We start from the raw sequence: 26,116 nt of genomic DNA on the forward strand, positions 1-26,116 counted from the left end.
TCTCTCTTTCCCTCCATATCACCACACACCCCATTCTCATCCCCAGCATCCTCATCATCCACCACACACATACCATGGCCAGCGAAGGATTGAACCAGCACCGCGAAGGACTCACCACCTCGCACCATGACTGGACCATGATCCAGGTCGGACAACTCGTCCAGAACCAAAAAGTTATCACAATGTATGCGCATTTTATTCAACCTGGCCTCATTTTATTTACTTTTGATCTTTTTATCACTCAACCATGCATTGGGATCATGGCACCATGCTAACCCCACAAGGACTTTATCGCTTAAATCCATCTTAGTGATGCCAACGCTTCGGTCGAAGATGCTTGCGAAGTACGTAGATGGTCGCCTGCTTGACAACCATAATGTTTAAAACTCCGTTTTTAAGATTCCTTCCTTCGAACATCTATCTCATCGATATATAGATCCTCACGAAACACGGCATCCGCTCAGCACCGGTCTACGATCCTGAGAAGAAGATGTACGTCGGCATGTTTGATTACAGCGACCTCATGACCTATATTCTCTTGGTCCTCAAGAAGATGAATGTTTCCGCAGAGGATCAGACCATGGAGATGCGCGATTTGATCCAAAGGGCGAGTCACAGCCAGAATGTTCCCGTCAAGTTAGCGGCTGGTAAACAATCACCTCTCTGCTTACCTTTCAGGGGAGAAGAGTTAAAAAAAAGACGAACAAGGCATCGTAGGACGTGGGAATGAAAGGGATGATAACATCTTGACGTTTGATCAATTTTTACTAGATCTTTCTGGCAAGGACCCATTCTGTACCGTCATAGCAGAGACACGGCTCGGGGCTGTTGTGAACAATTTTGGCACGGGAATCCACAGAGGTATATACACAATGTGACATCTGCCTCAAAAGATAAGGGTTGTTCTACTGGCTAGGCATGCATGGTTTGACCACCTTTTGTGTAATCGACACCGGTAGTTGCTGTCATGGACTCTACAGGAAACCTTGCTGGAATCTTGTCACAATCTTCGGCATTGGACTATCTGATGCGCCATGTAAGGTTTGATATGGACTTTTGAAAAGACAGTGCCTTTGCTTTTGCATTTGCTTATTGTTATTATTATTATTATTATTATTATTATTACTATTATTGACATGAATTTATAGTTGAGCGAGTTTTCACAGCTTCAGCCAGTCATGCAGCAGACAGTAGGTTCAAGCGCTGATGCATATAAAAGTCCTGATATTTTTGTTGATATATTCGGCTAACAGTGTTTCTTCTCCACAAAAAAATGTAGCTTCAGCAGCTGGGTCTTTCAAGTAGTAAAGTATTGTCCGTGCAGGGAGACGCACAAGTCCTCGAGGCATTAATCGAAATGAGTAAGTGTTTTATTTCATTCGACAGGAAGGGCTACTGTAGCATTCTTTCTATCAATACATAACTAACCCTTTACTTTTTTTTTTCTCATGACTTTGTCTTCGGTTTCGGATTCTAGGCAAATATAGCGTCTCATCTCTGGCAGTGCTTGATGATCAAGGTGTCTTGCTCGGTAATATCAGCATGACGGACATCCAGGTAAGCAAAGCTATGTGTGTCTTTGTTTTCCACACTAACGAAACGATTGAATTTTTTTTCTCATTTGCTCTTTCTCCTCTTCTTTCTCCATGTCTAATAGCTGATCATGAAGGACCTGAAGACATCATGGTTGTGGCTCAGCTGTTTCCAGTTTGTGTCAAAGGTCAAGATTGCACAGGGCATGGAGGATGGCCAGGACCAATATCCGGTGATGGATGTGAATGAAAAGTCAACGTTCGGATACACTCTGTCGAAGCTGCAGGCAACCAAGGTCCACCGACTATGGGTCGTGAATGATAAGGGACTGGTTGCTGGTGTGGTCAGTCTCACGGATGTGTTCAAGATCCTCAGTACCCTTATCGATTCGTGAGGGCAGACTGGAGGGCGGACAGGAAAAGGGAAGTGGGAAGGCTGGCTGGTAATTGAACAGGCAAACGGCAAGAAGGACAGCAAGCAAAGCGAATGAGAGCTTTTTCGCGAGGGAATACTTCGATAGTTTGCTTACATACGGTTTGCTTACTCAGTTTGTGCAGGAAATAAAAATATCCGCTGCGATCACTTCGTCATCTGCAACGGCAACTCCAAAAGCGCTCTCTCAAAAATTTTAGCGGATGGTGACCAATACCAAGTCCGTCATGGGAGAGGAAAGCGCATCAATGCTAACCAGATTCGTCCCCTGCGGAACAAACAATGGATACAGTGAAGGTCTCCATAATCATCCTTACCCCTGGGCCATGTTGTCACCAGCCGGGGGCCATGACATAAGTGCTGCACACCGCCCCGATACCATACCGATGCCATGGGACTGAAGCGTGCCCTGCCATTGGCGGCACCTTTCTTTCATCTTTCCTTCTTTCTGTTTTGCTTGTCGCTCATAGTCCAGCTCCTTTTCTTTTTTTTCTCGATTGCTTGTCTCTGCCCTCTTTGTCCATCCACTTTCACACTTCCACAGCCACCCTTCACACCCTCGACTCGCTCCTCCAACCCTCACCGCGTCTTTGCTTTGCATTCGGATCTCTCATTCATCTCGGGCAGCTGATTCGCCACTCGATTTCAGGCACCAAACGACGACATACGCACGTTTCTTCTCCCGCCCTCCCCCCCCCCCCCCCCCTCCCCCCCTTTTTTTTCTTATCACCTGGCCCTTGCAGCATTACAGCTGGTCAACAACTACAGCCTTTTCTTTCTTCGTTTTCTGCTGTCATCCTATATACCTGGCTTCCTTTCTTCCGCCTCCTCCTCACATTCCCTCACTCTCGCACCCTCCCTCTCTTTACTACACACAATTATGATGCGTCCACGCTCGTTACTACAGTCAAGGCAAACAAGGATATCCTCTTTAACCCCACAACACATCATCTCAGTGTTACAACGCCGACATCTACGCCATATCTCCCTGGTTCTCCTCCTCTCCGTCCTCTCCACAGTCTCTGCCAGCATCACCTGTGCCCTTCCTGCAGGAGGCACCTACAAAGCCGGGGACTCTGTCATCCTCGACTGGGGTTCCGATGGTACCTCGCCCGTGGTCTCGGATATAAGCTCGATCAACGGCACACTCTACTGTAATGCCAACAGTGCCAAGATTGCGGATGTCTCGATCCCGAACGTGATAGGGCCCTACAATTGGACGATTCCGAGTGTGGGGAACGCAACGACAATTGGAGGGGATGTCGGTACCTGTGCACAGAACGCGTTCCATATCGAGTACTCGGGCGAGGCACAGGGGTTCCTGGGGATTGTCAAGATCCCTTGGGGGCCTGTTCGGTGTGGTACGATCACGCTCATGCCGGCGCCGAATGGAACGATTACGACCACGACTACGACCATGTCCTCGACCACGACAACGTCCACACCCACGGCTACGGAATCTTTGGGCAAATCTGATGGAGGGGGCATTTCGATGACCGTTATTGTGATCATTGCTGTGGTATGTGATTGTCGTGCGTGAGAAAAAAAAGGAAAAGAAAAAAAGCAAGGGCAAAGGAACGAATGGCATTTTCAGTGTGTTAACGATGTGGATATCATGGCATCTTGTGCTTGCTTCTTTGATACTAGGTCGCTGCTGTACTGGTCACACTGTTAATTGTCGCGCTCGTTGTCTTTGTGCGGAGACACCGCCGGCAACGGAAACTGGACAATGCGTTGATGCCCTGGAATGCGAGCAGCAGCATGAACCGATTCTCAAAGGTTTCATCCACAGACGACGACAGCGGACCCGGATCGCCCAGAGCCTCAGGACCTGGTGGTCATGGTATGACCTCGATTGCTGGAGCTGGAGCCGGAGCTGGATTAGGAGCGGGAGTAGCGGGAGCGTCGACGTCCTCATATGAACTGAAGCCTCAGCCGACGATACCCCAGTCCAGTCGTGGTACTTATTTCCAGGATGATGGCGATTTTGGTAATTATGGATACCACCAACAACAGCAACAGCTTTTGCAGCATCAGCATCATGGGTACGGCCAGCAGGGATATGACGGTTATAATGAGGAGGATGCGTACTATAATCCATACTATACCGGCGGTGCTGGTTTGGACGCTGGAGAGACTATGAATCAAAGTAATCCTTCGTTCTACAGCGCGCGTCACTCGAATGTGCCTGGAAGTCGAGTCCGATCGTCGTTTGCGCAGGATGGGTACCAGGGCGGGGACTTGTCTCAACAAGAATATCCCATACATCAGCAGCAGCAGCAGCAGCAGCATACGTCTGCGTACTTTCCACCACCTCCACCGACATCAGGACCGATGAATCCTTCACCGAATTCGTCGATGCAGTCTTATTCAAGAGCTGCGGCGGTGACGGGCGCCGGGTTGACGAGCACAGAAACGGGACACTCGGCGTTGACGTCTTTGCCGATGATGAGCTCCTCGGCGACGTCGTCTCCGAAACGGGCACCGCAGACGGTGGTGATGCAGGAGATGGGGCGGAAGGAGGCGGAGGAGGAGGCGACGAAGCAGGAAGTTGAACCGTTGTCTCCTTCCATCAAGGTCGAAATAAGCAGCTAGTCCCAGTCGTACGTTCCTTCCATACCCAGCCTTTGCTTTTTCTCGTATTCACCCTCCACACATACTCCCTCTTTCTCTCTCACTCATTCATAATGCACATAATATTAAATGTACAAGTTTTCTTAGTCTACCTAGAACCATATAGAAATGCTCTGAGGCGCGCAGGGGACCCTTGCATGCACAGATCCTTTTCAGAAGCACATGCATTTGTGCTTTAAATGTGGGTGTACTCTGTACACGCAGGAGCCTCGTCATTATGAAGGAGCCCTGGAGGAGCCCTGGAGGCGAGAGATAGAGAGCAGCAGCATCAGAGAAGAGCTAAAAAGCAAAAGAAAACACACCTCGTTGCTCCCCCATCCCTGCTCACCTCTGTTCCCCTCGTCCTTTCCTTCCCTCCATCCTGATTGTTAGTTGTGAAGTCGTGAGGCTGTTTACTTTACTGGACAGACGGAGCGGATCTAAATAATGTCATCTTTTTTTGGAGAGGGGCGTAGAGGAAGAGGGGCGTAAAAAAAACAAACATTCGCTAAACCAACCCCGATGATGCTTGCTTAGGTAGACTAATCTCCACTGGTTCGCGTAATAGCTCGCGCGTTTCTCATGAAAAAGTTCCGATAGTTTATTGCAAATAAATCTCATGATCGGGTCCACCATTGGAATGAAACGCCCATGGGGGGGGGGGGGAAGGGGGATATTCCAAAGGGGAAAAGCCTAGCGGGTTGATGTCATTCATAAGCATTATTTTTTTTGTTCCCGTTGTTCCTGTCTTCAGAACCCATCCATTGGCATACAATGCGATGCAAGATGGGCGTTCTTGGAAGCGATGCTCACGCTGGTTTTTATTATTACTAAGGTACATGTACTATAGTTTTTTCTTTTTTTTTTTTGTAGTGTGGTATGGTGTGGATGCTTTGATGACGAACAAAGCTCCATGCGAAATGAGCGGTTGAGCAACGAGAAAGTGAGAGAGAAGACGACCCATTTCGCACAAATTGTTTTCAGTCCGACAGGGGTTTCTATACTTTCATTAGCGTCTTCTTCCAACCTGCCTCGTGCCTTCTGCCTTCTGCCTTCTGCCTTTCACCTTCTTCTTCTCTTCTCTCCCCCTCTCCTCCAGCCAACTACCTCTGCTCCTCTTTAATATTCGTCTTCAACCATAACAAAGTATTCGGGGGTTGACAACGCCTCGCACACATCTCTTTTATTATTTTCCCTAATTTCTTGTATCCTTAATTGTCCATGCTCATCGAGTTACACTACATTTCAGCTACATAAACATAAATCTCATGTCCTCCACACATTCTCGCACCCACCGCTCCATCCTCCCCTCCCCTGCCACACTCCTCCTCTCCTCCTTCGTCCTCCTCTTCTCCTCCCTCATCTCCCCCACCCACGCACGCATCACCTGCCAATCCCCAGTCGGCTCCCACACCGTCGGCGACATCTTACCGCTTCAATGGTCCGATAACGGTGCCTGGCCCAAATCCGCAGATGTCTACTCTGCAGACGCGGACGTCGTCTGTTCCACGGGCTCAAAAACGATCTTGACGATCCCCTCGATCACGAACGGACAGTCGTGGACGATCCCTCCAGAAGTTCTGTCGGCGGGGTGTCCAGGCAATAGAATCCGGGTCGAGTATGGAGGGAAGGTGTGGGATGTGTTGCACCTGTTGCATGTCTTAAGCTTCTCAACCAAATGTGAGGACATGGTCATTGCAGAGGCTGTTACGACCACGACTACGACCACGACCATAATCACGACAACCACACCAGCGACAACGACGACTTTGTTGACCTCGACTATTGGGACGACGACGATGACGACGGCGACGACAAATGGGTCTTTAACGATAACTTCATTAACGACGGCAATGCCGACAACGACAACGGGGTCCCCGACGCCGGACAGGAACGGCGGCGGTTCCTCAACGACGATCACGACGACCTCACGACCAAACACTGCGGCGATCGTCTTTGGAATTCTTGGCGGGATCGTCCTCATTGGCCTGGTGGTCTTTGGGATCATTGTGAGCAAACGGCGGAAACGTCGTATGGAGGAACAGAAATGGTTGACGCAGGAAGCACTCAACCGTGCAGGATTCGGTGGCGGTAGTGCTGGGGCCGTTGGAAGCTCGGTCGCGACATCCGCCGGTAGAAGGGCAGGAGGAAGGCCCTCGTATGAGGATCAGCTTGGATTTTACCGACAGGATCCTGTTCCTGTAGGGAAGGCGCCTCTGCCGAGTCAGGAATTCATCCCCCTGACCCAGGCACCGGCACAGCATAGTCACTTGGGGAACGTTCCTATGATGCAGGAATACAACCATCGCCACCAACATCAACTTCCACCACCTGCAACGCTCTCTGGACGGAGTCCTCATGAAGAGCAAAGTTACTGGCCTCCTACATCTGGTTCTGAATACGAGGTCCCTCCACCGCATGGATTCCATACCTACGCCTCAGGACCCTACAACAACCATCATCACCACCACCACCAACAACAACAACAACAACAACAACAGCAATATGACCAATTTCATCCTGCTCAAGATCTTCGCGCCCCTGCATCCATCGCTTCACCGGCGCCGGCACTGGCACCAATGGTGACAGTGGGATCAGAGAGCCCAGCGCAGGGCCTGATGGCGGTGGCAAGTCCTCAGCCAACGAATCGGGATTATTATCAGCGCATGCAGAGTCTGGAGCTACCGCGGCTCCCGCTTCCACCCACGATCACGGCCCCCGGTACACAGCAGTAGTGGCAGTGGCAGTAGATAGTAATGAAGCATGGCATAGGCCTGTGGCGGCTGGGACAGGGATAGGAGCTATGGGGCTCAGGGGGGCTGTGTTGATAGGAAGGGTTTGAATAGGCAGGAGGATAATCGAGCTTTAGAAGCAGCGTAGAAAAGTGCTACTAAAGAATACGAGAACGTACCCCACATAGTCTACACATGTATGATCATTATTATGATGAAAACAATCCAAACAGTATTTATTCTTGGGGACGATGTCTACGGCGGTAGTTTGTGAACCAGTTATTTAGTTGTCGCTCAGTGATAGATGCTTCCTTGCAAAGTTCAGACTTCTCCTTTTTGCTAGGAAATGGATGGGCCGCATGGTCGTCGATCCATTTCTTGAGAATATTGGTGTAGTGCAGTTTGAGCTCGCGTCGGACTCGGGGATTGTTTGTCGATTGGAGGTCCAAGTCGTTCGTGCCACTCTGAGCAGGTATCTCGCATGGCATGCTTTCGAGGCTAGGATTAGGCGCGTTTTTCAGTTTCGCAAGCATTCTCAGACATACTGTTCGGTGTTCCATGTTCAGACTCTGGGCCACTCGCAGTAATGAGATGCCATCCCCGTCTAGATACAGAGTCGCCTCTCTTCGCATGTCGGTATACACTAAAAGGAATCGCTTGCGATTGCTGACCACAGCTTCGATAGTGTTTTCTTTTTCGAGTTCGCCGAAGGACGCGAGGAGATATTCTGTGTATCGGTGAAGGTGAGATGATGACAACATTTCCAGGTTTGGCCGGCGATCAGCGCCGAAGTCTTTTCGAACGTGCACTTGGGGCGCTTGGAGAGCAGTTTTGCGAGTAGGAAATAACATGCTTTTGTTGGAAGACGTTTTATTTTAGAATGTGAAGTGGTGAAGAGAGGAGTAATAGAAACCAGATCTTAGAGAAACCAGATCTGAGAGAAACCAATTCAGGACGTATGCGCTGACTTGAGACAGTTTATGTCAATCAGTGATCAAGCTTACTGATGCTGCGCCACAGCGTCATTCCAGGAGATGTTTCGTTGGTTCAACTTCAAGCGTCCGAATACCTGCTCCATGTCTACCTATCATTAAGAGTGTGAGCATTAGCCGTTTGTAATGAATTGAATCCTGGGCCGTAATATGATTGATGAGTAAGAAGTATATATGAGATAGAGGCTCGCCTTCGCATTGTACCTCAATGTAAGTCGTATGTGAGTTTCAGAACCGCGCAGTGTATAGGCTATACTTCGCCCTTCTGGGAGTAGAGTATGAGAGAGGCATGCTTAGTGAATCGCTATACGCTTCTGTTCAATAAAACTTAAGACCGGCCCATCTCCGAGGCAGATAGCCTCACACGCGAGCGTCTTGAAGCACTTGCGGCGCCTTTAGTGTGATCATGACAAACCTAGAAGCGGTAAGCATCAGTGATACGCAAGTGATTGTCCGTGTGGAACACGTCTGAGGGGGATGTGTTGATAAACAACGTCATCTTATTACATTTCAAGATGCACTGATGAGCGAGAACGGTCTCGAAGGACAAGTCAGACTGGGTCCGAGCTAGTGATGGATCTTTGCTGATGTTCGATAGAAGGGGGATGAGGGGGGGAACAGCTGGACACGCATAGATGGCTGGCTGACAGCTGGATTTGCTTCAGGCAAGGATGTGCTGTGCTATACCATACTATGTATGCTCTGCTGCAAATGTGGAGAAGGATCGATTGTCTCCTAAAAGCGGCAATCGGTGTTGATATGGGGCGATGAAGCGGTGTCTGACTGACTCTTTCTTATCCCCATCGCTTGTTCCCCACTTCAGCTCTGTCTTTTTACACATCGAAATGCTGTTCCTTTCCATTGCAGGCAACTGATGTCCGAGCCGAGGGGCGCTTTAATTCTATCCCGTGCGAGGGAAAACAATAAAATAGATCATGCCACTACAGCTGCAACTCAAAAACAGAAATCAGACCAATTGGCTGCAAAAGATTGTGGTTTGGGTCCTCCCACCTTCCATGTGCTGAAGTGAACTGTAATGCAGACATCATGCCCAGAAACCGGTAAAGTGGCGGGGGATTGTCGTAGCCAACTTCTAGCCACTGCTTGCCTTAAAAAGAACCAGACAACCAACGGCCTTGGCCCTTCCTTCTGCTTTATGTGTGTCACTTATCTCTTTCGGGCGTAGGGCTGGCACAAAATATATTAGTCATTGCCGAAAAGAGCTGCACGAATTAAATACGGAGGGGAAAGTATACAGAAACCAAGGCAGGTAAAAAAAAAAAAAGCTCCTCTTAAACATGATTCATTTTGCTCCGAATGCGACCAAAGAACGCTGAAGTTGTTTTTGCATCTGGGCCAGGCCATCCTCAAGGAGGGATCGATGGACCTGAAAGAGCAAGATCTGCTGAGATGCAATCGATGCAACTGATGCATGTGTCGTAGATATGGAAGAGAGAGAGTCGGGATCAAAGGTGAGACCCCGCAGAGCAGCGCAGTCGGATGCAGCCTGGGCAGGGGGGTGTCCTTCGTCTTGCATGTGGGTGGGGCGCGGATACGGGACCGGGTGCTGCAGCTCCTGTTCATCTCTACGAGGGAAGTGGCATGTTTGTGTGTGTGGGTGTGGGTGCGGTGTACGTAGTGTGTACGTGTGTGGGAATCTCCACTGTTTATGCCTCCGATGCGATTTTTTTAAGGTTCGTGTGTTTTCCGAAGCGAGAGTCCGACAGCGAACACAATATTGAGCACATCAAACACTGGACACATAGGACAGGGACACTGGAGAAAACATCTGCCCCCTCCTCCTCTTTCCTCTCTTTCCTCTCTTCCCTCTTTTCTTCTCCCTCCTCACACTCATTCTCCGCACTTCTCTCTTCCTCACACCCCTCTCCCATCCACCAAATCTGAAGATCCGCTCAACCAGACCTGAATCTTCTTGATCTGCCCCATTCCCCATTCTCCAATCTCAATCGCGCTCTTGCCTACCATGGAACTCGCCGCCAAAGCCTGCCCCTTCCTCCGCAACTCCACCCCTTCGGCCCTTCGCTCGCTCTCCCAGCGTCCTGCAAAGACCGCCATGGCCCCCAACGGTCTCGTTCACATGGCCCAGCAATGTCCTGTCATGGGCAAGGCCATGACCGTCCAGGCGAGATCCGCCATGATGGCCGGTGGCTGCCCTGCTTCTGCTGGCGCCCGCCACTTCAGCGCCTCGGCTGTCAAGTCCAAGCCCGCCAAGAGCCAGGTCCTTAGCTATGCCTCTGCTATCTCCTCCAACGATATCAAGGCCTCCGTCCAGCACGAGCTCCACAAGGCCAACCCTGCCCCTGGTGCTGGTATGGACTGAATCGAATCTGCTTTGATCAATCCTGGATCCAAACGTTTTTTGATATATCGAACTCGCATACTGACGACCAATTCTTCCTTCTGATCTCAAGCTTGCCCTTTCAAGCCCGTGGTCCCTGTTTCTCATGTCGCCCCCACCGCCGGCAAGACCTTTGATTATGAGGCTATCTACGAAGCTGAATTGGACAAGAAGCACCACGACAAGTCCTATCGCTTTTTCAACAATATCAACCGTCTCGCCCAGCGATTCCCTCGCGCCCATACCGCCAAGATCGAGGACGAGGTCACTGTCTGGTGTTCGAACGACTACCTAGGCATGTCTAAGAATCCTGTCGTGGTCGAGACCATGAAGGCAACTCTGAGCAAGTACGGTGCCGGTGCTGGCGGTACCCGCAACATTGCCGGTAACGGTGCCTTGCATCTAGAGCTTGAGGAGGAACTGGCGTCTCTGCACCGCAAGCCTGCTGCCCTGGTTTTTTCGTCCTGCTATGTCGCCAACGACGCCACGCTCAGCACCCTCGCCCAGAAGTTGCCCAACTGTGTCATCCTCTCAGACGCCATGAACCATGCCTCCATGATCCAGGGCATCAAGCATTCGGGTGTGAAAAAAATGATCTTCCGTCACAACGACACCGCTCACCTCGAGGAGCTTCTCCAGACCCTTGACCCCTCGATTCCCAAGATTATCGCCTTCGAGACCGTCTACTCTATGTCTGGCACAATCGGCAAGGTCAACGATATCTGTCGCCTGGCTAAGAAGTACGGTGCCATTACCTTCCTCGATGAGGTACACGCCGTAGGCATGTACGGTCCTCATGGTGCCGGCGTTGCTGAGCACCTGGACTTTGCCGACAACCTGAATCGTCCTCTGGATAGCCCCGTCAAGAATGTTATGGATCAAGTCGACATCATCTCCGGCACTCTCGGCAAGGCCTTTGGTGTCGTCGGCGGCTATATTGCTGGATCGGCTGCCTTGGTCGATATGATTCGCTCCTATGCTCCCGGCTTCATCTTCACCACCTCTCTCCCGCCTGCCATTGTTGCCGGTGCTGCTGCCTCGATCCGCTATCTGCGCAACTCTCCCCACGAGCGCATCGGCCAACACACCAACACTCGCACTCTCAAGGCCCACCTGGCTGCTTTAGATATCCCAGTCGTGCCCAACCCCTCGCACATCGTCCCAGTTTTGGTTGGAGATGCCGAGATCTGCAAGGCTGCTTCGGATGAGCTCCTGCGCTCGCACAACATTTACGTCCAGAGTATTAATTACCCCACTGTTCCTCGCGGCGAGGAGCGCCTCCGCATCACCCCCACCCCCGGCCACACCGAGGAGATGATGGGTCACTTGGTCCGCTCTCTCGAGAGTGTCTGGCAGCGCAATGGTCTGAAGCGCACCACTGAGTGGAAGGCCACTGGAGGCCGTGCTGGTGTTGTCGAGGGTGCCGTCGACCCTGCGCCCATCTGGACAGATGCTCAACTGAGCCTTTCTTCGCAGGTTCTCGGCGCCACCAAGCCTTTGGTCGGACAGACCCTCGGCGAGTCTCTGACCAGACATGCTTCGGTCGCGCAGCTTTAAAGCCCAAGCTAGATCTGGTCCTCCTTTTTGTCACCGATCGTCTCAGATGGGTCGCATTTTGGTATCAACATATTCGCTTCCTCATGCTGTTCTCTTTGCAATTCTTTGTTATATTGTTCCACCAATGTCTGCCAGCCGTGAACTGCTATAATAAAAAGGGAGAGCGAATCGAATATGTTTTGTACATCTGCATGTGTGTACTGTTAATCTTCATGTATGTAATCGTGCTTATCCCTCATGGAAGGTTTCTTGTGTTTTGCAGGTTGAAGGCGGCTCAGAGTCGTCCAACGGATATTCATCTGGCGAGACCGCGATACTGCTCATGGGCCGTCAATCTGACCTCGTCCATGTTTGCTCTACATGGGAAGAAGAAGCGCGTCAGCCAAAGCGAGCATAATTCTTGCACGCGCAATGAAGTATGTATCCTTATCTACCGTTCGTACCTTCTAATGCCCACGCATTGCATCTGATAGCCACACGAGCCCTGGCGTGTTACGATTCCAACAATCCTCAAAATCTCTTCCTTCTCAAATCCGTACTGATGGACAGAATCATCAGCATCGTACATGCGACATTGCAACGTGTATGGGCTGCCGATTGATAGGCTCTTAATACGAGGGCCCAGAGACATTGCCATCGAATGCTTGCGCTCATACTCATGCAAGGTTGGATCTCGAACCATGAACTCCCAGCAGTAATTATGGTAGGTCATATCGGAAACCAGTGTCCCTTTTCCGTTAAGTAGACAGACACATTTGTTAATCAGTATAGGCCTACAAACGTATACATCCTGGTACTGCTGCCTCAAAGCCATGACATACCCACGACTTCGACAAGTGCCACCGTTGATCCCTTCAGACCAGGCTCCGGTGCTTCCGCAACAATTGATCCGTCTATAACATGGCGAATCGATTTGGAAAACTGGACTGATCTGAATCTGACCCCACCTGCGTGAACCTCTGCAGGATCGCTCGGCCCCTCAGTTTTGATGGTTTTACCCTTTGTTCTTGAGGATCTCAATAAATTTCCTCTTCCAGCGTGCGCGGCTTTGGCCTTTGGCAATCCTATGGATAGGGGTAATGCCATCAAAAATATAAACTCTGGTTACTGAACAGCGCAAATACTGAATGAGTTCGTGGCTGTGATTGTCATACACCAACACGAACGTGCCTTCAGGCACTGTCACGCGATTCTTATCGTCGTGGAAGACTTCAAACATCCCTCCGTTTTTATGATGATGTCGATATGGCAAGCTGGAGTCGCAACCTGATCCGACACCAGAGTTTGGGAACGTGGGCACGGCCTGTGGCGTAGACTCAGACGAGTGCATGGAGTCATCGAAGTCGTAAGATAAATTCACATCTTCGTCCAGCATCGAATCGTCCGGAAAGTACTGGCTCTTCTAAGAATAGGGGATGACACAGCATAGATGTCAGTACTCTATAGTTGATTCAGCTGGTACATGTACCGATAGGTCAATACACAACACTACACGTACCATGGAGAGGCCCATCTGGTAGTGTCGTTGTACAGCTTTGTTTGAGACAGGTTCAAAGAAACCATCAATGACAGTTTGTCGTCCCTTTGGTGGCGTATGCTGAGAGAAGGTGACCATCTTATGTCTAGCTCCGTCTCCTGCTCTGATAACACCTATTCCTTTGTAGAAAGGCGTGTTATTTACAATTCTCTAAGCTATAGAGCAACCGGACTCGGTGGCAATTTCTCATGTTTATCGTGTACACTATGAAGTTAATCTTGAAGCTCCTTTCAAGAACTATGAGATCTAACTGGCAGAATATTGAGCAAGCGATGTCTTTTGCGTACCGTAATGTGGATGAGGCTGAGGCTGGCTATCGTCCATGAGGACTGGTGCTGCGAAGAAGTTCAAATGAAGTGGCGGGGTAGAGAAGTGGAGAAGAGATGTATGAACAGTTAAAAATACGAAGGCAAAGAGTAAAATGGTTCCTGTACGCACATTTATGGTTCGACATCCGTGACGGGGCTCAACCTGTCGCACGCGTAAAGTTCTTTGTCCTGTTTCACCTTTCACCATATTTCAAGATATGGATTGTGGCACGTCTTCCTTGTCCCATCATTTGAACGTTTCTCTCTCTCGTCCTCTAATCAGCTCGCTTGCCATGAAATAGGTCCTCCTGATCTGGATCAATTGGCTCCCTTATTCGCACTCCTCCCCTTTGGCCGAGCATACATCATCTATCTTATCACCATCTTCTACTGTCGCACAGTTGCGCAAATTCATCTCTGGATATTCCTTCAAGGATTCATGAACTCTACGCTTAGCAACTTCATTGTGCTCGATCAAAATTGACACTGGACCTAAGATGCCGGCTGCGATGAACGTCCTGTACTCAGAAATATCGCCGATGTCCTCTCATGCGACCTTTCTGGATGATATCACGCAACAAGCAGAAAAGACCACCCATGGAAATGGAATCGGGCATTTAGTCTCTTCCCCACACAGCGGCCAGACTGTATTTGGATTGGACACCTCTATACTTTTGGTAGATCAGATGTCACAGCTCGATGTCGAAAATGTCCTACATCCCACCCTCGCGAGGAAAACCACCCATTCGAAAGGTCGCACCTGTAGTATCGGCATATGGTCTCCAGGATGTTCTCTTTCGGCGATCAAAAGGATCGGCAATTCGATCGTAAACGTGACCAAGTCGTCGAGCACCATTTTTCGTTCATGGTCGACCAATTTGCATACTCCAATAGTTCCATTAAACTTGAACGAAAATGTAACCGGTGATCAAGTCAACATACATCTCTTCACTCCTTCAGTAACTACCACATCTCAGGAAGAGCAGACTCCTTACAGTTCGCATACCAACGGCACGAGCGGCAGCATCAAGTCCATACATTCTATGATGCACTCAGTTACCAGGAATCCGACCTTCCATGCCTTGAGAACAGATCCTTGTACATCAAACGACGTACTCGCCGTTACGTCAGGGACCCGCGACTTTGTATCTTCTAGGCGTCAACTATCACTTGGTGGCGACAGACCATTCCAATCTAAAGTGTGCGCCCCACGCACGGTTCCCAGTTATGACCAGCTTGTGACAACAGTTGAAGAGCTTCATGCTGCCGTTGAGGAGTTATCAAAAAGGATAGCACTCATAACGGATCTCAAAGGCGTTTCTCGCCCAAGTTCTCATCCATCTCGGTTGGGGCGTGATTATATATACAAACCGAAGGCATCGGACGATGGTACAGTATTACCCCCCTCCTCCTCCTTCTCTTTTTTTTTTTTTTTTTTTTTTTTTTTTTCTTGCTAAGCGCTGTTCAAAATCTAGCACTGATCTGCCGCCATACAAATTATCTCTTAAAGACGAACTCCAACTTCCTGGCGAGAATATACATTCTACACAACAAGATCAGTCATTGTCGCCTCCTCCAGGCGAGTCGCCGTCCATTATTCCTAGGCAGCTAATAACTGGGCCGAATGTTCTTAGTATTCCGGCAATCCCACAATTTGATCCATTGCTTTGCTTTGAGTCAGCAAGGAGTGCCGTTGCCAAGACAGAGCCGTTCCTACTGGCACCGCCATCTACCTTTGAAGCATCGGCAACAGTATCAGCAGAGTTCAAACATACAGAGCAAACGTCCTCCAGAAAAATACCTCAATGCTTCACGAACCTCACTGTCGAGATCCAGCAAGTGTTGGAGTCGTACCGAAGGTCCCTATCTATACTTCTCTCACCAGTGCTGTCCCAATTCTTGGCACCTCTGACCCCACGGCTAACTGCAGGCCCATGTACACAATGGCCGATGGAAGGTGAACCTATCTCGCTCCCTGCTAGTTCAGACCAAACTGACGCAGCCCTATTTCCTCATTCGCGCCGCAGTAGCAGGATTATTGTATCGTCCAATCTGGAGTCGTATCTGCCAGGGCTTACGACCCATATGGGAGACGAAGCAGTTATCGACCACCCTGATGGAGACTTAGACCTCGATGTGCCTGTCAAGCCGTACCCCGATTTTTTTAGACACGATCAGGCAAGAGACGGCATGATACGCCAGAAGAATGTTGGCTGCAACTTTTACATTCCACCAGCCGGTGGCATGACAGGATCAGATATCCAAGCGAGGCTGGAGCAACTGGCGCGTCTTTCTGAGGAACAATTGGGTTCGGTACGGCGGTCGGAGGAGCATAATCACAATTTACAGGAGTCTGAGGAGCAGTCGTCCATAAACAAGTCAGCCTCAATCAGTCATCAAGAGTCAGATATCAGCCGTTCCAGCGTTCGCATCGGGGACCATCTCCAGGAGCTACATGGGTGTTCGCGGTCATATGTTAAGACACTTTCAGGATCCTTGGAGGGGTCGATGCATAATGTCGCCCAATGTCCTAAGCGTATATCTCGGCCAGATGTAAGCCATGAGCTCTTCTACAACGGTACGGTGGCCTCAGGGGCCCGGACAGCAGCTGAGAGAGAGGCGAATGATGTTGCGGAGGATAAAGTTGCTCCCGACATTTGTAATATCGAACCAGAACCTGCTTTTGCAGAGTGGAGCTTGATATCAACGCAAAAAAACCCATCGACTATCCCAACAGATTGCACACATCCGAGAGCAAATTGCTCAGTGGAACACCATATGCATACATGGGTGGAGTACCATGCGCCATGAGGAGATTTAGAGAAAGAGAATTTGAGAACCATCACATAATAATGAATCCAACACATTTTTTTGACTTGATGGCAATAAAACACATGCACTAATACATTTTTTTTTTTCATACCTGGCATTGGCAGGCATTCAAGTCTTCATCAACAACGTTTACACTTCGCCAGGGATATGACAACCTGCGAATTACCCGCAGAACTGATGACCTTGATATTGGCATTGATTTATTTACCAGAGACTACCAGGTGCTTAAACAAGGATGAAAACACCTAGTGCGCTATATCACGACGGTATCGGATTATTAGCGACTGACCAAACAAGAATATCTTTTTTTTTTTTTTTTTTTTTTTTTTTTTTTTTAATGTTTTCAAGTTCAATAACTAGGTGAGCTGGCGTTTCCAGTGTTTGTTTGCTGATGAAACTGTTCCACATAACTCTCGACAGTGACGGAGATGTGGGATTCAAGCGGCGCGACCTGCTTCTCAGAGGCTATTTGTGTGCTCAGTGGGTGTCGACGATCGCCCGAGGTCCGGTCGAGGTTGTTGCCGGACGACCGTCCATTACCACCGCGGGAGGTCACCCAGTGAATACTTATCGCGTTCAATGTCACGTCCACGGTGCAGGAGGCGAGACAGATCAGACCGCGCTCTTGACCCTTGAAGAGCACCAGCGTGAGTACGTTCGCTGTGCTGAGTGCCAACGCGACCAGGGAACCCATCAGCGTCCGTCGTGCCACATCGCGGAGCTTTCCCTTGGAGGGACCTTGGAGCACCGAGGTCGGGGACATGAGGGGACGGATGAAGAGTATGGTTAACCAACTCGAGATCAAGATGTCGTACAGGATCAGGGTCACGGAGGCCGGGGGCAAAAGGCCGATCTGGCATTGACCGTCGATTTGGAGTTCAGAGACACGGTAGATGATCATGAGACAGAAGATTCCGAAATACGGGAATAGCATAGCGAGGTTAATGCGGTAGAGCTGAGAAGCATTGGGAAGACGCGAAACACGCGGCTGTGTTAGTAGTGATTTCACAAGACGCGAGAGACGGATTGTAGAATAAAAAAAAAAAAAGAAAAAAAAAAAACCCCCCCTTACTGTAAATTTGGAGCGGGTGGTGCCGACGGCTGTGACAACGTAGACCTTCTCCATCAGGAACAAATAGATAATGATCTTGCTGCACGCATACAGGATGATGCACAAGTATATGGACATGGTGCATGAAACCTCATTGAAATTGTTGGTCTGCACCAACATAGCGGCCATCAGTGAGAACGACCACGAGACAATGTAGAGCGATACCACCAGGCCTCGCGCGTAGTTGATCGCGCTCAGTTTCGTCCCTGCAGTCTTGCGCCCGAACAGCACCGACATGAACGAGATGCATCCTAGTGAGATGAACAGCGAGAGCGATTCTGTTGTGATTGCCGTAAGCAATTTTGGGGATGGGGAGAACTCGTTAGTGAAATCGGTATGGAAGCCGGATGTGAGGGACCTGAATGGTCAACGCCCATGCTGTTTGGAGGGAGGGGAGGAGGGAAGGGGATTTGCATTTGTATCCCAGTGAATGTAAAGAACGTCTTTTATGCATTGGCTTGGTTTTCTCATTCCGCCCCTGAACTTTTTCAAACAAATAGATGTAAAGGCACCATCTGCATGATTGGGCAGCATCGCATGAAACGTGAAGCGCGCACCAACCAGGCCTGTCATGCTTTCTGTGCCATTGTGCGACACATAGACAGATGCTGTTAAGTAAAGCTGTCGTATAGGCGCTTTTGTAGGATTGAGAAGTGTTGGAACAGCGAGGCCATGACCGGTGTCTGCATCGTTTTCGAGTGGGAGAGATGGTGTGCGTGAGTGGTGCGATCAAGAGGGACTGAACGTTACCTTCTGGATCCGGGGTATACATGGTTACGTATTATCGTCTTCCGAGAGGTTTGAGATTAGTGTACTGTTGTATGGCTGTACGTCGTAAGATAGGAAGCGAGAGACGAGAATGGGCGCAGTCCGATGGTAAGACCCTGTTCTTATCGAACAGGTGGTGATTATGGCGGACTATAAAAGGAGAATGGTCGTCGTTCGAGTGGAGGGTGGGAGAAGGGTATGGAAAGCGAGGTGGACTTGAAAGAGACCTACGGTCAGCAAGAAGTAGGGAAAGAAAAATCATCAATACGATGGTTGGTGGTGCTGTCGATGAGGTGGCTACGAACGCCCAGGTAGGTGAATGAACTTACGTCCAGCATCAAAGAACTGCTAAAGGACGTGTTGCTGGTCGAGTGTGACGAGGGAGGGGCACCGGAGTGAGGGCAGGAGGAGTGTCGAGGAGAAGGGGGATGTGGGTAAGCGAGAGGACTCTTGTTTTAATTGTCGTTAGGGGCCCTTTGATAAAAAGAAAGAAGATCGAGAGCAGGATCTGAAAATTGAGAGAAGAGAGGTCTCCACTGAATGTGGAGGAGGGCGTCTTTTTATAAAGTGCGCACTAAGGGTACACCACGCAAAACAACTGAGCTTTTTTGTGTGTGTATGGCCTGAGTTCGCAGAGTGGGGAAGTGAGGGATGGACATGCACTTTTTCAGAAACAGGAAACAGAAGAGGGGGAGGGACTACCCAAAGACAAGAGATGGAGATAGAGCGTACTGCACCTGTAATTGCGGTAGGAGTAATAAGCGAATGGGGGTGGATGAGGTTGAGGAGAGAGTAAAGACATCGGCCCATGGTTCTCCTTGTCACCCTTTTACCCTTTTATAAGCATTTGTGCGCTGCATGCTTCTTGTACCGATACTTCTGGTGCCCAGTGCTGCCTGATGCTCGAGCGGGTAGCTGCCACTGGTTGTTCGCTCAGGAGAAGGGACAATTTCAAGGAGCATAGAAGCGTAACAGATCACAAGGACCTGCTATAACAGCTAGCAAACACATCCAAGCAAAGCAGATCACGGTAGCCTACGGTACGTATGGCAGCCCAGGTAAAGCCAATCGTTCGACGCTTCGAATGCTCGCCACGGCACAGGCAAAAAAATAATAGCAAATTACAAGGAGGACAAGGAGGAGGTGGAGGAAGAGGGAGGTGCCGGACAATGCACATCGATCCTAGTATTCGGCACATCGTCCGGACAGATGCAGACGCAGAGATATTTCATACCTACTGCTCACGAAGAGCGATTAGTTGTTCGCTAAAAACCTCCGTTGAAAATGAATTACAGATATTAGCATTAGGCGCCATGGTCAGCCCTCCTGCTGCCCGTGTGGAGAGTACCATTTCTATATTTGTTTGTTTTGTTCATCCGTTGACTTTTCTGCTTTACCCTTGAATAAACCATTTATTTGCACTTTTGCATGGTCGAATGAATCTGGCCTAATGTGCTTTGATCAAGCCCGTGGGGCCATTGGCGACCTTTCCTGATGCATGTATTCAGGGCCGACGTCCTAATTCCTCCATGTGCTAGTTATTGAGTCCTGCACGGCTTTGCATGGACATCCCATCTATATCTTAAAGTGTACCTAATCTAGATGTATGAATCGGGGTCTGGAACGCTTGCGTTGGCCCGAGCGAAAAAAGCAAAAGCAGAAGCAAAAGCCGACTTCTTGGGTTATTTGGTTAGCTAGATATTCAGGATATTTGTTGTGGATGAGGCACTAGATATATCGCTATGCAACATTCGTACATATTACAGCCCCCCCTCCTCCTCGCCCCTGGAGGCGCCCATTTATCCAGCCTGAATCTTGAGGGGAAGAACAAATTACAAATGTTCGAGCGGTGCTCAACTGAATGGTGCGTAGCCCGCCGGCTTTTTTGTATTCCTTTTCTTAAACTAGGATAAAGTAGACAAGTGGAAGGGAGGGTCCTATGGGGACCTCCCATTACTGCTAAGGAGAGGAGGGGGGTTTAATTGACAAAAAGGATATCTGGAAATAGCAGCGCCTCAGATCGGATTACAGCCCTTTCTTTTTGTTTGTCTTCTCTTCGTCCTCGGCCAGCTTCCTCCCAAAACCATTCTGGTCTTTTGCGCCACTGTACATTCTTCTTTCAAGAGCTACAGAAAAACCGTTGCATCAACAGCTATCAGGTGGCCCTCTCTGACAGTCCCTCCTGCATGATTGCTGTGAGGGCCAAGCGTGGCTCTGCTCCGAGCATATTTCTGTGCCTATGTTTGTCTAGACCTACTGTTGCAATCGGGCAACATATCCCACAAGTACACAGGGGTGTGTGGATGTCGGTAAGGTACTTCAGAAAAGTGAGAGCAGAACAAGGTCATCGTTGGTCACGGACAATAAGCAGGAGCCAAACTGCTCCTGTTTTTGCTACCGTTGGGTATGGCTAAGAATGCGTCCATCGTTGTTTCTGGTGAACACATCAGCCAGGCACCTCGTGTGCAAAGTCGCTATTGAGCCAGAAACAACCCTCGTCAACACCCCCAAAACCAAAACCAAAACCAAAACCAAAACCTCCCTTGGATGGCCCACGGGTCATCTGAGTTCGCAGGAGCGCAACCCCCGCTCATGTTCAAGGAAAACGGTAAAGTCGCGACTTGGATGCCCAAATACCCGGATGCAGCATCCATTCATTTGCCGAGCAACGTTCGTTGTGCCGTACACGCCACCACTATCGAACGTTTATTCAGACCTACATGTCATGCCAACGGTTGAGAGGAGTAAAAAAAAAAAGATGAATACGCGATAAGAAGGGACGGTTGTGCTCTGCTCAACCCCTCGCTACCCCTACCTCCCCTTCGTCCCGATACAGCACAGCACAGCACAGCACAGCACAGCACAGCACAGAGGATCCAGGTGATGTAGCCGCAACAACAAAAGACACCTGTCATAGTAACGCCTCCGATTATGCTACAGTGCAACAACGTGAACAAGCAGGTGCATCAATGCAGCGCCACACCATGTGTGGGTCCATTGCAAACAAAGGCCCGAGCGAGCCCCCCCTTCCCTCCCACCATCGGATTCAGATTGGACGACCCCTATCTATCGATCGCTACGACGTACGCGTTCATGTCTTTGTCGCGATATCCTCTACTTTCTTTGTATCGCATCACACAACATCTGGTGTACAACACCCCTGACAGCGTCCGAGGCCATCTCAGCATCTCATCAACCTTGTATTCCTCATACAAACACACACACACACACACATACAATGGAAGAAAAAAGTGTGCTCAAGGACAAGCCTTTACTACCACTTATTGCCTCTATTATACAAAAGTAGAAAACTGATACTAGAACCAACTCGGAGCCTACTGGTCACTATGAACAGTGAAATGTGTAGAGAGTGCTTTCGCGACCTCACGAGCCTTAAGGTAGGCCACCTATCCAATAATGTCCCCATGTCAACCCATTTACCATAACGTATTAAAATAAACTTCATGCCAAAAGACGATGGAGGAACCATATTTGATTCTAGTCGAGCTTTGATGAGACTGGTAGATATAGAATAGATGCTAAACGAATGGATGCAAGATGCAAAAGGTAAGGATGCGGACAGGAGTGAGATGATAGAGAGGGGGGTTATACATACAGCGGAAAAAAAAAAGATATAAAGAAGGTCGTCTAGGGTAAAGGGAAAAAGGGCCAGGTCTGATGTCGTGGGTCGTTGATAATAAGGGTAACTGGGGTGGTTGTTTGGGTCGTATAACGAGTGTGGTCTGCTTATTCTTCTTCAAGCTCGTCCAGCTCCTCTTCGTTCTCCATGGCCTCGCCCTGTGAAGCAACTTCGTCTCCTCTGTACGGCCCTGCCTGCTCATGCCCTTCGTCAGTCGTGGCCACAGCCATCGCACCATCCTCTGCCATCTCTTCGTCACCTTTTCTCGACGCGTTCTCATCCTCCTCCTTGCGCGCCTCCAAATCTCCCTCAGTATCCTTAACAGCTGGGATACTGTCTTTACCGAAATCCACCCGACCCTCCGTTGACTCTGCAACGGTCGGCGACAAAGGACCACCGCACTTTGGCTTCAACGTCAATCCGAAATCGTCCGAGACAAACGAGGCCATAACGTTCGGTGGGATCAGGATTCTCCAGCCTGCAGTCTCGACTCGAGTGAAGAGCGAATAATCAATTCCTTGCTCCTTCTGGTCTTCGAGCTCAACGTACGAGGACGCCTTCGCGACACTCAGTGCCTCGATCGTTGGTGACGCTGCCGTGGGCCCCTCCATAGGCACTTGAACCCCTAGGCCGATCTTCTTGGATGACTCACTGTCTAACCCTACAACCTGCAGGCCTCTCACTGAGCCGGAGTGCTGCTGTCGGACAGCATTGGTGGCAGCAGCAACTACAACGGTCGCGGCAACCTCTGCTGCGGTAGCGGATGCCGAAGCGCTATCCACGCTGCCTTCATCCTCATCCGCCATACCTGAAACCGAGTCTGCCCGGCGTTTCTTGGAAGACCCAAATGCCACCTCATCGGGCGATACAGAGCGACGTCTTCCGAGGATTGAGGTCGTCGAGCGCGTCAGAAGATTTGGCTGCGAAGCCGTGTGGCGCAGAGACCGCTGCAGTTGCCCTGGGACACCCTCGAGTCCCAAGAACATCGCAACACGAGAGGGTTCAAAGGCCAGCTGATGACGGGGCTGCGTGATTTCGATTACGACTTTGGAACTCTTGCCGAGACACATCGCCATAGCGTCCGATGTATCGAGCTTCGTGATCGAGGGTACAGTCTCGGTTTGGTCGGTGGGCGACATGGCGTTGGGGAAGCAGGTCAACTTGATCATGTTCCGGGACAGGGGGACGGATGCGGGATTTCGAGAGGCTGACACACTCGTGCTGTAGAGAGTAGGATGGGAGCTCAGCCGAGTAAGGGACTGCCCAGTGTTGGGCTTCTTGTAGCCCTGGTGCACTCTTGCATAGGGCCCTGTTAAGGTTGAATAAAAAAAAACAACAACATACAAACGGCATAAGCATGCTAGATCATGGTCTGACGCGCCCCTCCAGATCCATATTTAGACACTTACGGGCATCTGATTCCTCAGCTGAAAGATCATCGGGTGCATATGGATCCACAGCATCTGCTTCGGCTCGTTGGGGCTGCTGATAGTAGGCAGAAAGTTGTGAGTCATGATGACGCGAATACGCATGGCGGTTACCACTGTCGCTTCCAAGAGACATCATCGATCGAGAAAAGCGCGCCGGGTCAGTTTGCGACGTTCGAGCACCCTGGACTGCTGCGCTCTGGGGCATCTCCATAGAGTCCTGGTTGTGCGTTAGAGTGGACGAATAAGGCGACGTGAACATCTTGTTGGAGCTGTGTCGCATTGTGCTTGCGTTCAGCCTCTCGTACTTTTCGCAGTGCTGGTAGCTGAACTCGTCGATCTGGCTCGCACGACGGTCAAACTGATGAGCGAAAGTACCAGGAATTGGAGGGGGAAGCTGCCCGAATGAACGCTGGCTGCTTGGGTGTGGTTGACTCATTCTTCGCTGGTAATACGACGCAGGAGAGCTGGCCTCCTCATATCGGTTACCCGATCCAGGCAACAATCCCATTTGTGGTGTATCGGGCTGTCCTAGCGCATGGTGTAGCGGCTCGTGACCAGGCGGGGAGCTGGAAGTAGACGACATGGCCGGTGAGCGAGCATCACCTGAGTGTCCAAGAGGGGCCAGCTTACTGGAGGATGAAGGCTGCAATGCCGCAGGGTAGGAGAATCGTCTTTCCATAGTCTCAGGCCTGGGATGAACACTGCCATAGTATTGAGCCGACTCTCTGCGCATGACCTGACGTTGCGGAAGACGCTGTTGCAGCTGTTGTTGAGCCTGATACTGCGGACTCCGCGATGAGTAACCATGGCTAGCGTTGTAATGTTCTTGCTGCTCCAAATACTTTTGGTGACGCTGTTGACCGAAGTTCGGATGAGAGTGCGAATGGTGAAGTTTTTGACCTTGTCGAGTAGCTGCGTTCAAAGAGCTGGAAGAATGCCCTGTTGGCGTAAGAGCCCCGTGGCTAAAAGTAGAATGCGCACGGTAAAGGCGAGTATCGTCGCTCTCCAAGGGAGGTGTTCCCGGGACCTGAAGATGATTCGAAGGCGGCGGCATGGTCGACTCTTCATTGTCCGTCATGGGTGACTCTTTGCCAGCTGCTGATGGTCGATGATATTGTAGTTGAGCGAAAGGCCGTCGGTTTGATGCTTCCTGTGGAGAGCGCCGATCGTCGACGGGGTGGGGATGACCCCCATTGATATTCATCTCCTCATAGCTCTGCTGATTTTCTAATTCCATGGAGCCCTCGCGAGCTTGGCATTCACCGAGCTGCTGAGGTCTCCCTGTCGTGACACCATCTTCATTCTTGTGCGACGGTCGACGAGATGTCTTAGTCGCGTGTGGCGGCGGTAATGCAAGAATATTTTCGGAAGACCCGTTTGCGGGCTTGGCAGAAGTGGGCGTAGTAGAGTCCGGCAAGGTGTGTCCATAGACGACGCTTGCGATCATGTTACGGATCTTGGACTCGCTGTACGACTTGTTGCAGATGAGACTCATCGATACCGGGGGCCTGCACTTGAATCTTAAGTTGCCGTCTTGATAAGGTGGACAAGGAAAGGTTAGGTTACTATATTGTAGAGCATTGACCAACATCGCAATAATGTTCGGAGCCTTACCTGACATGCCATCTCGCTGGATTGTATTGCGAGAAAAGCACTTGGCACACGGGATCAAATTCCTGTACTGTTTAAACAATGCGATTGTCTCTTCCTGTAAGGCGGATCGGGGCAGGGTAGCGGTCATTGTTCGTAAAGAGGATCGTCTCGATGAGGGGGCTGTTACGCCACTGTTTGATGTTAGGGGTGCACTTGTTGGTGTAGAAGCTGTCATAGGCGAAGGCGTAACTGGGTTCGAGGTTCGGGAACTCTGACCGATCGAACCAGGGGATGTATCGACAGCCAGATGTGCTCTGCCTTGATACGGCGACGATTGAGACGTTTGTTCGTCCTCCATATTCTCTGCATGGGCTATCGAGGAGCTTTGCGTCGATTGATCCGAGTCGATGGGTGCCGCCTTGACGTTCTCGTATGTCATGACAATATCAGGGGCATTCATCTGTTGCGGTGGTGAGGAAGTAGGGGGGTAGCGGTCCAACGACTTTGACTTGACGAGTTGCTGAGGCTGCTGAGGCCAGGAATTTCCAATAGAGGGCAAAGAGGAGTGATGTGGTGCAGATGATTGGGGCCTAGAAGAATAGGAGTTTAATGATGGCCCAGATGTGAAGGGGTGAACAGGGACGTCGACAGCGTAATCCATGTCGTGGTTATCGTGCAT

At 50.1% G+C, this 26,116-nt stretch overlaps 11 protein-coding genes across 11 annotated transcripts; 6 read left to right on the forward strand and 5 right to left on the reverse strand.

The window, feature by feature from the left end:
- Positions 1-18: 18 nt before the first annotated feature.
- On the forward strand, positions 19-2,386 carry BC939DRAFT_441754 (uncharacterized protein). Its single transcript, XM_051554288.1, has 9 exons — positions 19-184; positions 311-344; positions 437-647; positions 772-861; positions 960-1,036; positions 1,149-1,190; positions 1,280-1,361; positions 1,478-1,557; positions 1,658-2,386. The coding sequence occupies exons 1-9, from the start codon at positions 75-77 to the stop codon at positions 1,925-1,927; spliced, it is 996 nt and encodes a 331-aa protein (XP_051415467.1). The 5' UTR covers positions 19-74; the 3' UTR covers positions 1,928-2,386.
- Positions 2,387-2,670: 284 nt separating this feature from the next.
- On the forward strand, positions 2,671-4,678 carry BC939DRAFT_441758 (uncharacterized protein). Its single transcript, XM_051554289.1, has 2 exons — positions 2,671-3,484; positions 3,613-4,678. The coding sequence occupies exons 1-2, from the start codon at positions 2,846-2,848 to the stop codon at positions 4,558-4,560; spliced, it is 1,587 nt and encodes a 528-aa protein (XP_051415468.1). The 5' UTR covers positions 2,671-2,845; the 3' UTR covers positions 4,561-4,678.
- Positions 4,679-5,557: 879 nt separating this feature from the next.
- BC939DRAFT_441760 (uncharacterized protein) lies at positions 5,558-7,535 on the forward strand. The gene has a single exon (XM_051554290.1). It carries the CDS (start codon positions 5,847-5,849, stop codon positions 7,311-7,313), a length of 1,467 nt encoding a protein of 488 aa, XP_051415469.1. The 5' UTR covers positions 5,558-5,846; the 3' UTR covers positions 7,314-7,535.
- On the reverse strand, positions 7,525-8,196 carry BC939DRAFT_441761 (uncharacterized protein). Its single transcript, XM_051554291.1, has one exon. The coding sequence runs from the start codon at positions 8,159-8,161 to the stop codon at positions 7,547-7,549; it is 615 nt and encodes a 204-aa protein (XP_051415470.1). The 5' UTR covers positions 8,162-8,196; the 3' UTR covers positions 7,525-7,546.
- A 1,720-nt stretch (positions 8,197-9,916) lies between these two features.
- On the forward strand, positions 9,917-12,395 carry BC939DRAFT_441765 (delta-aminolevulinic acid synthase). Its single transcript, XM_051554292.1, has 2 exons — positions 9,917-10,632; positions 10,735-12,395. Exons 1-2 carry the CDS (start codon positions 10,287-10,289, stop codon positions 12,216-12,218), a joined length of 1,830 nt encoding a protein of 609 aa, XP_051415471.1. The 5' UTR covers positions 9,917-10,286; the 3' UTR covers positions 12,219-12,395.
- On the reverse strand, positions 12,396-14,152 carry BC939DRAFT_526251 (uncharacterized protein). The gene is made up of 6 exons (XM_051561354.1): positions 14,043-14,152; positions 13,717-13,874; positions 13,389-13,620; positions 13,040-13,282; positions 12,662-12,947; positions 12,396-12,574 (listed from the first exon to the last, which is right to left on the reverse strand). The coding sequence occupies exons 1-6, from the start codon at positions 14,077-14,079 to the stop codon at positions 12,514-12,516; spliced, it is 1,017 nt and encodes a 338-aa protein (XP_051415472.1). The 5' UTR covers positions 14,080-14,152; the 3' UTR covers positions 12,396-12,513.
- Positions 14,153-14,560: 408 nt separating this feature from the next.
- BC939DRAFT_526252 (uncharacterized protein) lies at positions 14,561-17,144 on the forward strand (the record flags this gene model as incomplete). Its single annotated transcript, XM_051561355.1, has 3 exons — positions 14,561-15,452; positions 15,574-16,641; positions 17,107-17,144. 3 exons carry the CDS (start codon positions 14,561-14,563, stop codon positions 17,142-17,144), a joined length of 1,998 nt encoding a protein of 665 aa, XP_051415473.1.
- A 100-nt stretch (positions 17,145-17,244) lies between these two features.
- On the reverse strand, positions 17,245-18,243 carry BC939DRAFT_500239 (uncharacterized protein; the record flags this gene model as incomplete). Its single annotated transcript, XM_051560022.1, has 2 exons — positions 17,245-17,850; positions 17,968-18,243. The coding sequence occupies 2 exons, from the start codon at positions 18,241-18,243 to the stop codon at positions 17,245-17,247; spliced, it is 882 nt and encodes a 293-aa protein (XP_051415474.1).
- On the reverse strand, positions 18,210-19,020 carry BC939DRAFT_25433 (uncharacterized protein). The gene has a single exon (XM_051551022.1). The coding sequence runs from the start codon at positions 18,776-18,778 to the stop codon at positions 18,329-18,331; it is 450 nt and encodes a 149-aa protein (XP_051415475.1). The 5' UTR covers positions 18,779-19,020; the 3' UTR covers positions 18,210-18,328.
- Positions 19,021-20,729: 1,709 nt separating this feature from the next.
- BC939DRAFT_441773 (uncharacterized protein) lies at positions 20,730-21,362 on the forward strand. The gene has a single exon (XM_051554293.1). It carries the CDS (start codon positions 20,961-20,963, stop codon positions 21,186-21,188), a length of 228 nt encoding a protein of 75 aa, XP_051415476.1. The 5' UTR covers positions 20,730-20,960; the 3' UTR covers positions 21,189-21,362.
- Positions 21,363-22,521: 1,159 nt separating this feature from the next.
- On the reverse strand, positions 22,522-26,116 carry BC939DRAFT_500240 (uncharacterized protein; the record flags this gene model as incomplete). The annotated part of the gene is made up of 3 exons (XM_051560023.1): positions 22,522-23,723; positions 23,824-25,377; positions 25,459-26,116. 3 exons carry the CDS (start codon positions 26,114-26,116, stop codon positions 22,522-22,524), a joined length of 3,414 nt encoding a protein of 1,137 aa, XP_051415477.1.

Source organism: Gamsiella multidivaricata (genome assembly GCF_025024155.1).
Source record: "Gamsiella multidivaricata strain RSA 2152 chromosome Unknown BC939scaffold_11, whole genome shotgun sequence".
NCBI lineage: Eukaryota > Fungi > Mortierellomycota > Mortierellomycetes > Mortierellales > Mortierellaceae > Gamsiella > Gamsiella multidivaricata.

Excerpts from the sequence above, each read along its gene's own strand:
- BC939DRAFT_526251 (XM_051561354.1), bottom strand. The coding sequence starts at position 14,079 with ATGGACGATAGCCAGCCTCAGCCTCATCCACATTACG. Across the intron at positions 13,875-14,042 it reads TCAGCCTCATCCACATTACG|GAATAGGTGTTATCAGAGCA; the intron begins GTACGCAAAAGA and ends CTTTCTACAAAG. Across the intron at positions 12,948-13,039 it reads GGCACTTGTCGAAGTCGTGG|GGACACTGGTTTCCGATATG; the intron begins GTATGTCATGGC and ends TTAACGGAAAAG.
- BC939DRAFT_441761 (XM_051554291.1), bottom strand. The coding sequence starts at position 8,161 with ATGTTATTTCCTACTCGCAAAACTGCTCTCCAAGCGCCCCAAGTGCAC.
- BC939DRAFT_441765 (XM_051554292.1), top strand. The coding sequence starts at position 10,287 with ATGGAACTCGCCGCCAAAGCCTGCCCCTTCCTCCGCAACTCCACCCCT. Across the intron at positions 10,633-10,734 it reads CAACCCTGCCCCTGGTGCTG|CTTGCCCTTTCAAGCCCGTG; the intron begins GTATGGACTGAA and ends TCTGATCTCAAG.
- BC939DRAFT_25433 (XM_051551022.1), bottom strand. The coding sequence starts at position 18,778 with ATGTATACCCCGGATCCAGAAGGTAACGTTCAGTCCCTCTTGATCGCA.
- BC939DRAFT_441773 (XM_051554293.1), top strand. The coding sequence starts at position 20,961 with ATGATTGCTGTGAGGGCCAAGCGTGGCTCTGCTCCGAGCATATTTCTG.
- BC939DRAFT_441758 (XM_051554289.1), top strand. The coding sequence starts at position 2,846 with ATGATGCGTCCACGCTCGTTACTACAGTCAAGGCAAACAAGGATATCC. Across the intron at positions 3,485-3,612 it reads TTATTGTGATCATTGCTGTG|GTCGCTGCTGTACTGGTCAC; the intron begins GTATGTGATTGT and ends CTTTGATACTAG.
- BC939DRAFT_441760 (XM_051554290.1), top strand. The coding sequence starts at position 5,847 with ATGTCCTCCACACATTCTCGCACCCACCGCTCCATCCTCCCCTCCCCT.
- BC939DRAFT_441754 (XM_051554288.1), top strand. The coding sequence starts at position 75 with ATGGCCAGCGAAGGATTGAACCAGCACCGCGAAGGACTCACCACCTCG. Across the intron at positions 1,037-1,148 it reads TGGACTATCTGATGCGCCAT|TTGAGCGAGTTTTCACAGCT; the intron begins GTAAGGTTTGAT and ends ATGAATTTATAG. Across the intron at positions 1,362-1,477 it reads CGAGGCATTAATCGAAATGA|GCAAATATAGCGTCTCATCT; the intron begins GTAAGTGTTTTA and ends TTCGGATTCTAG.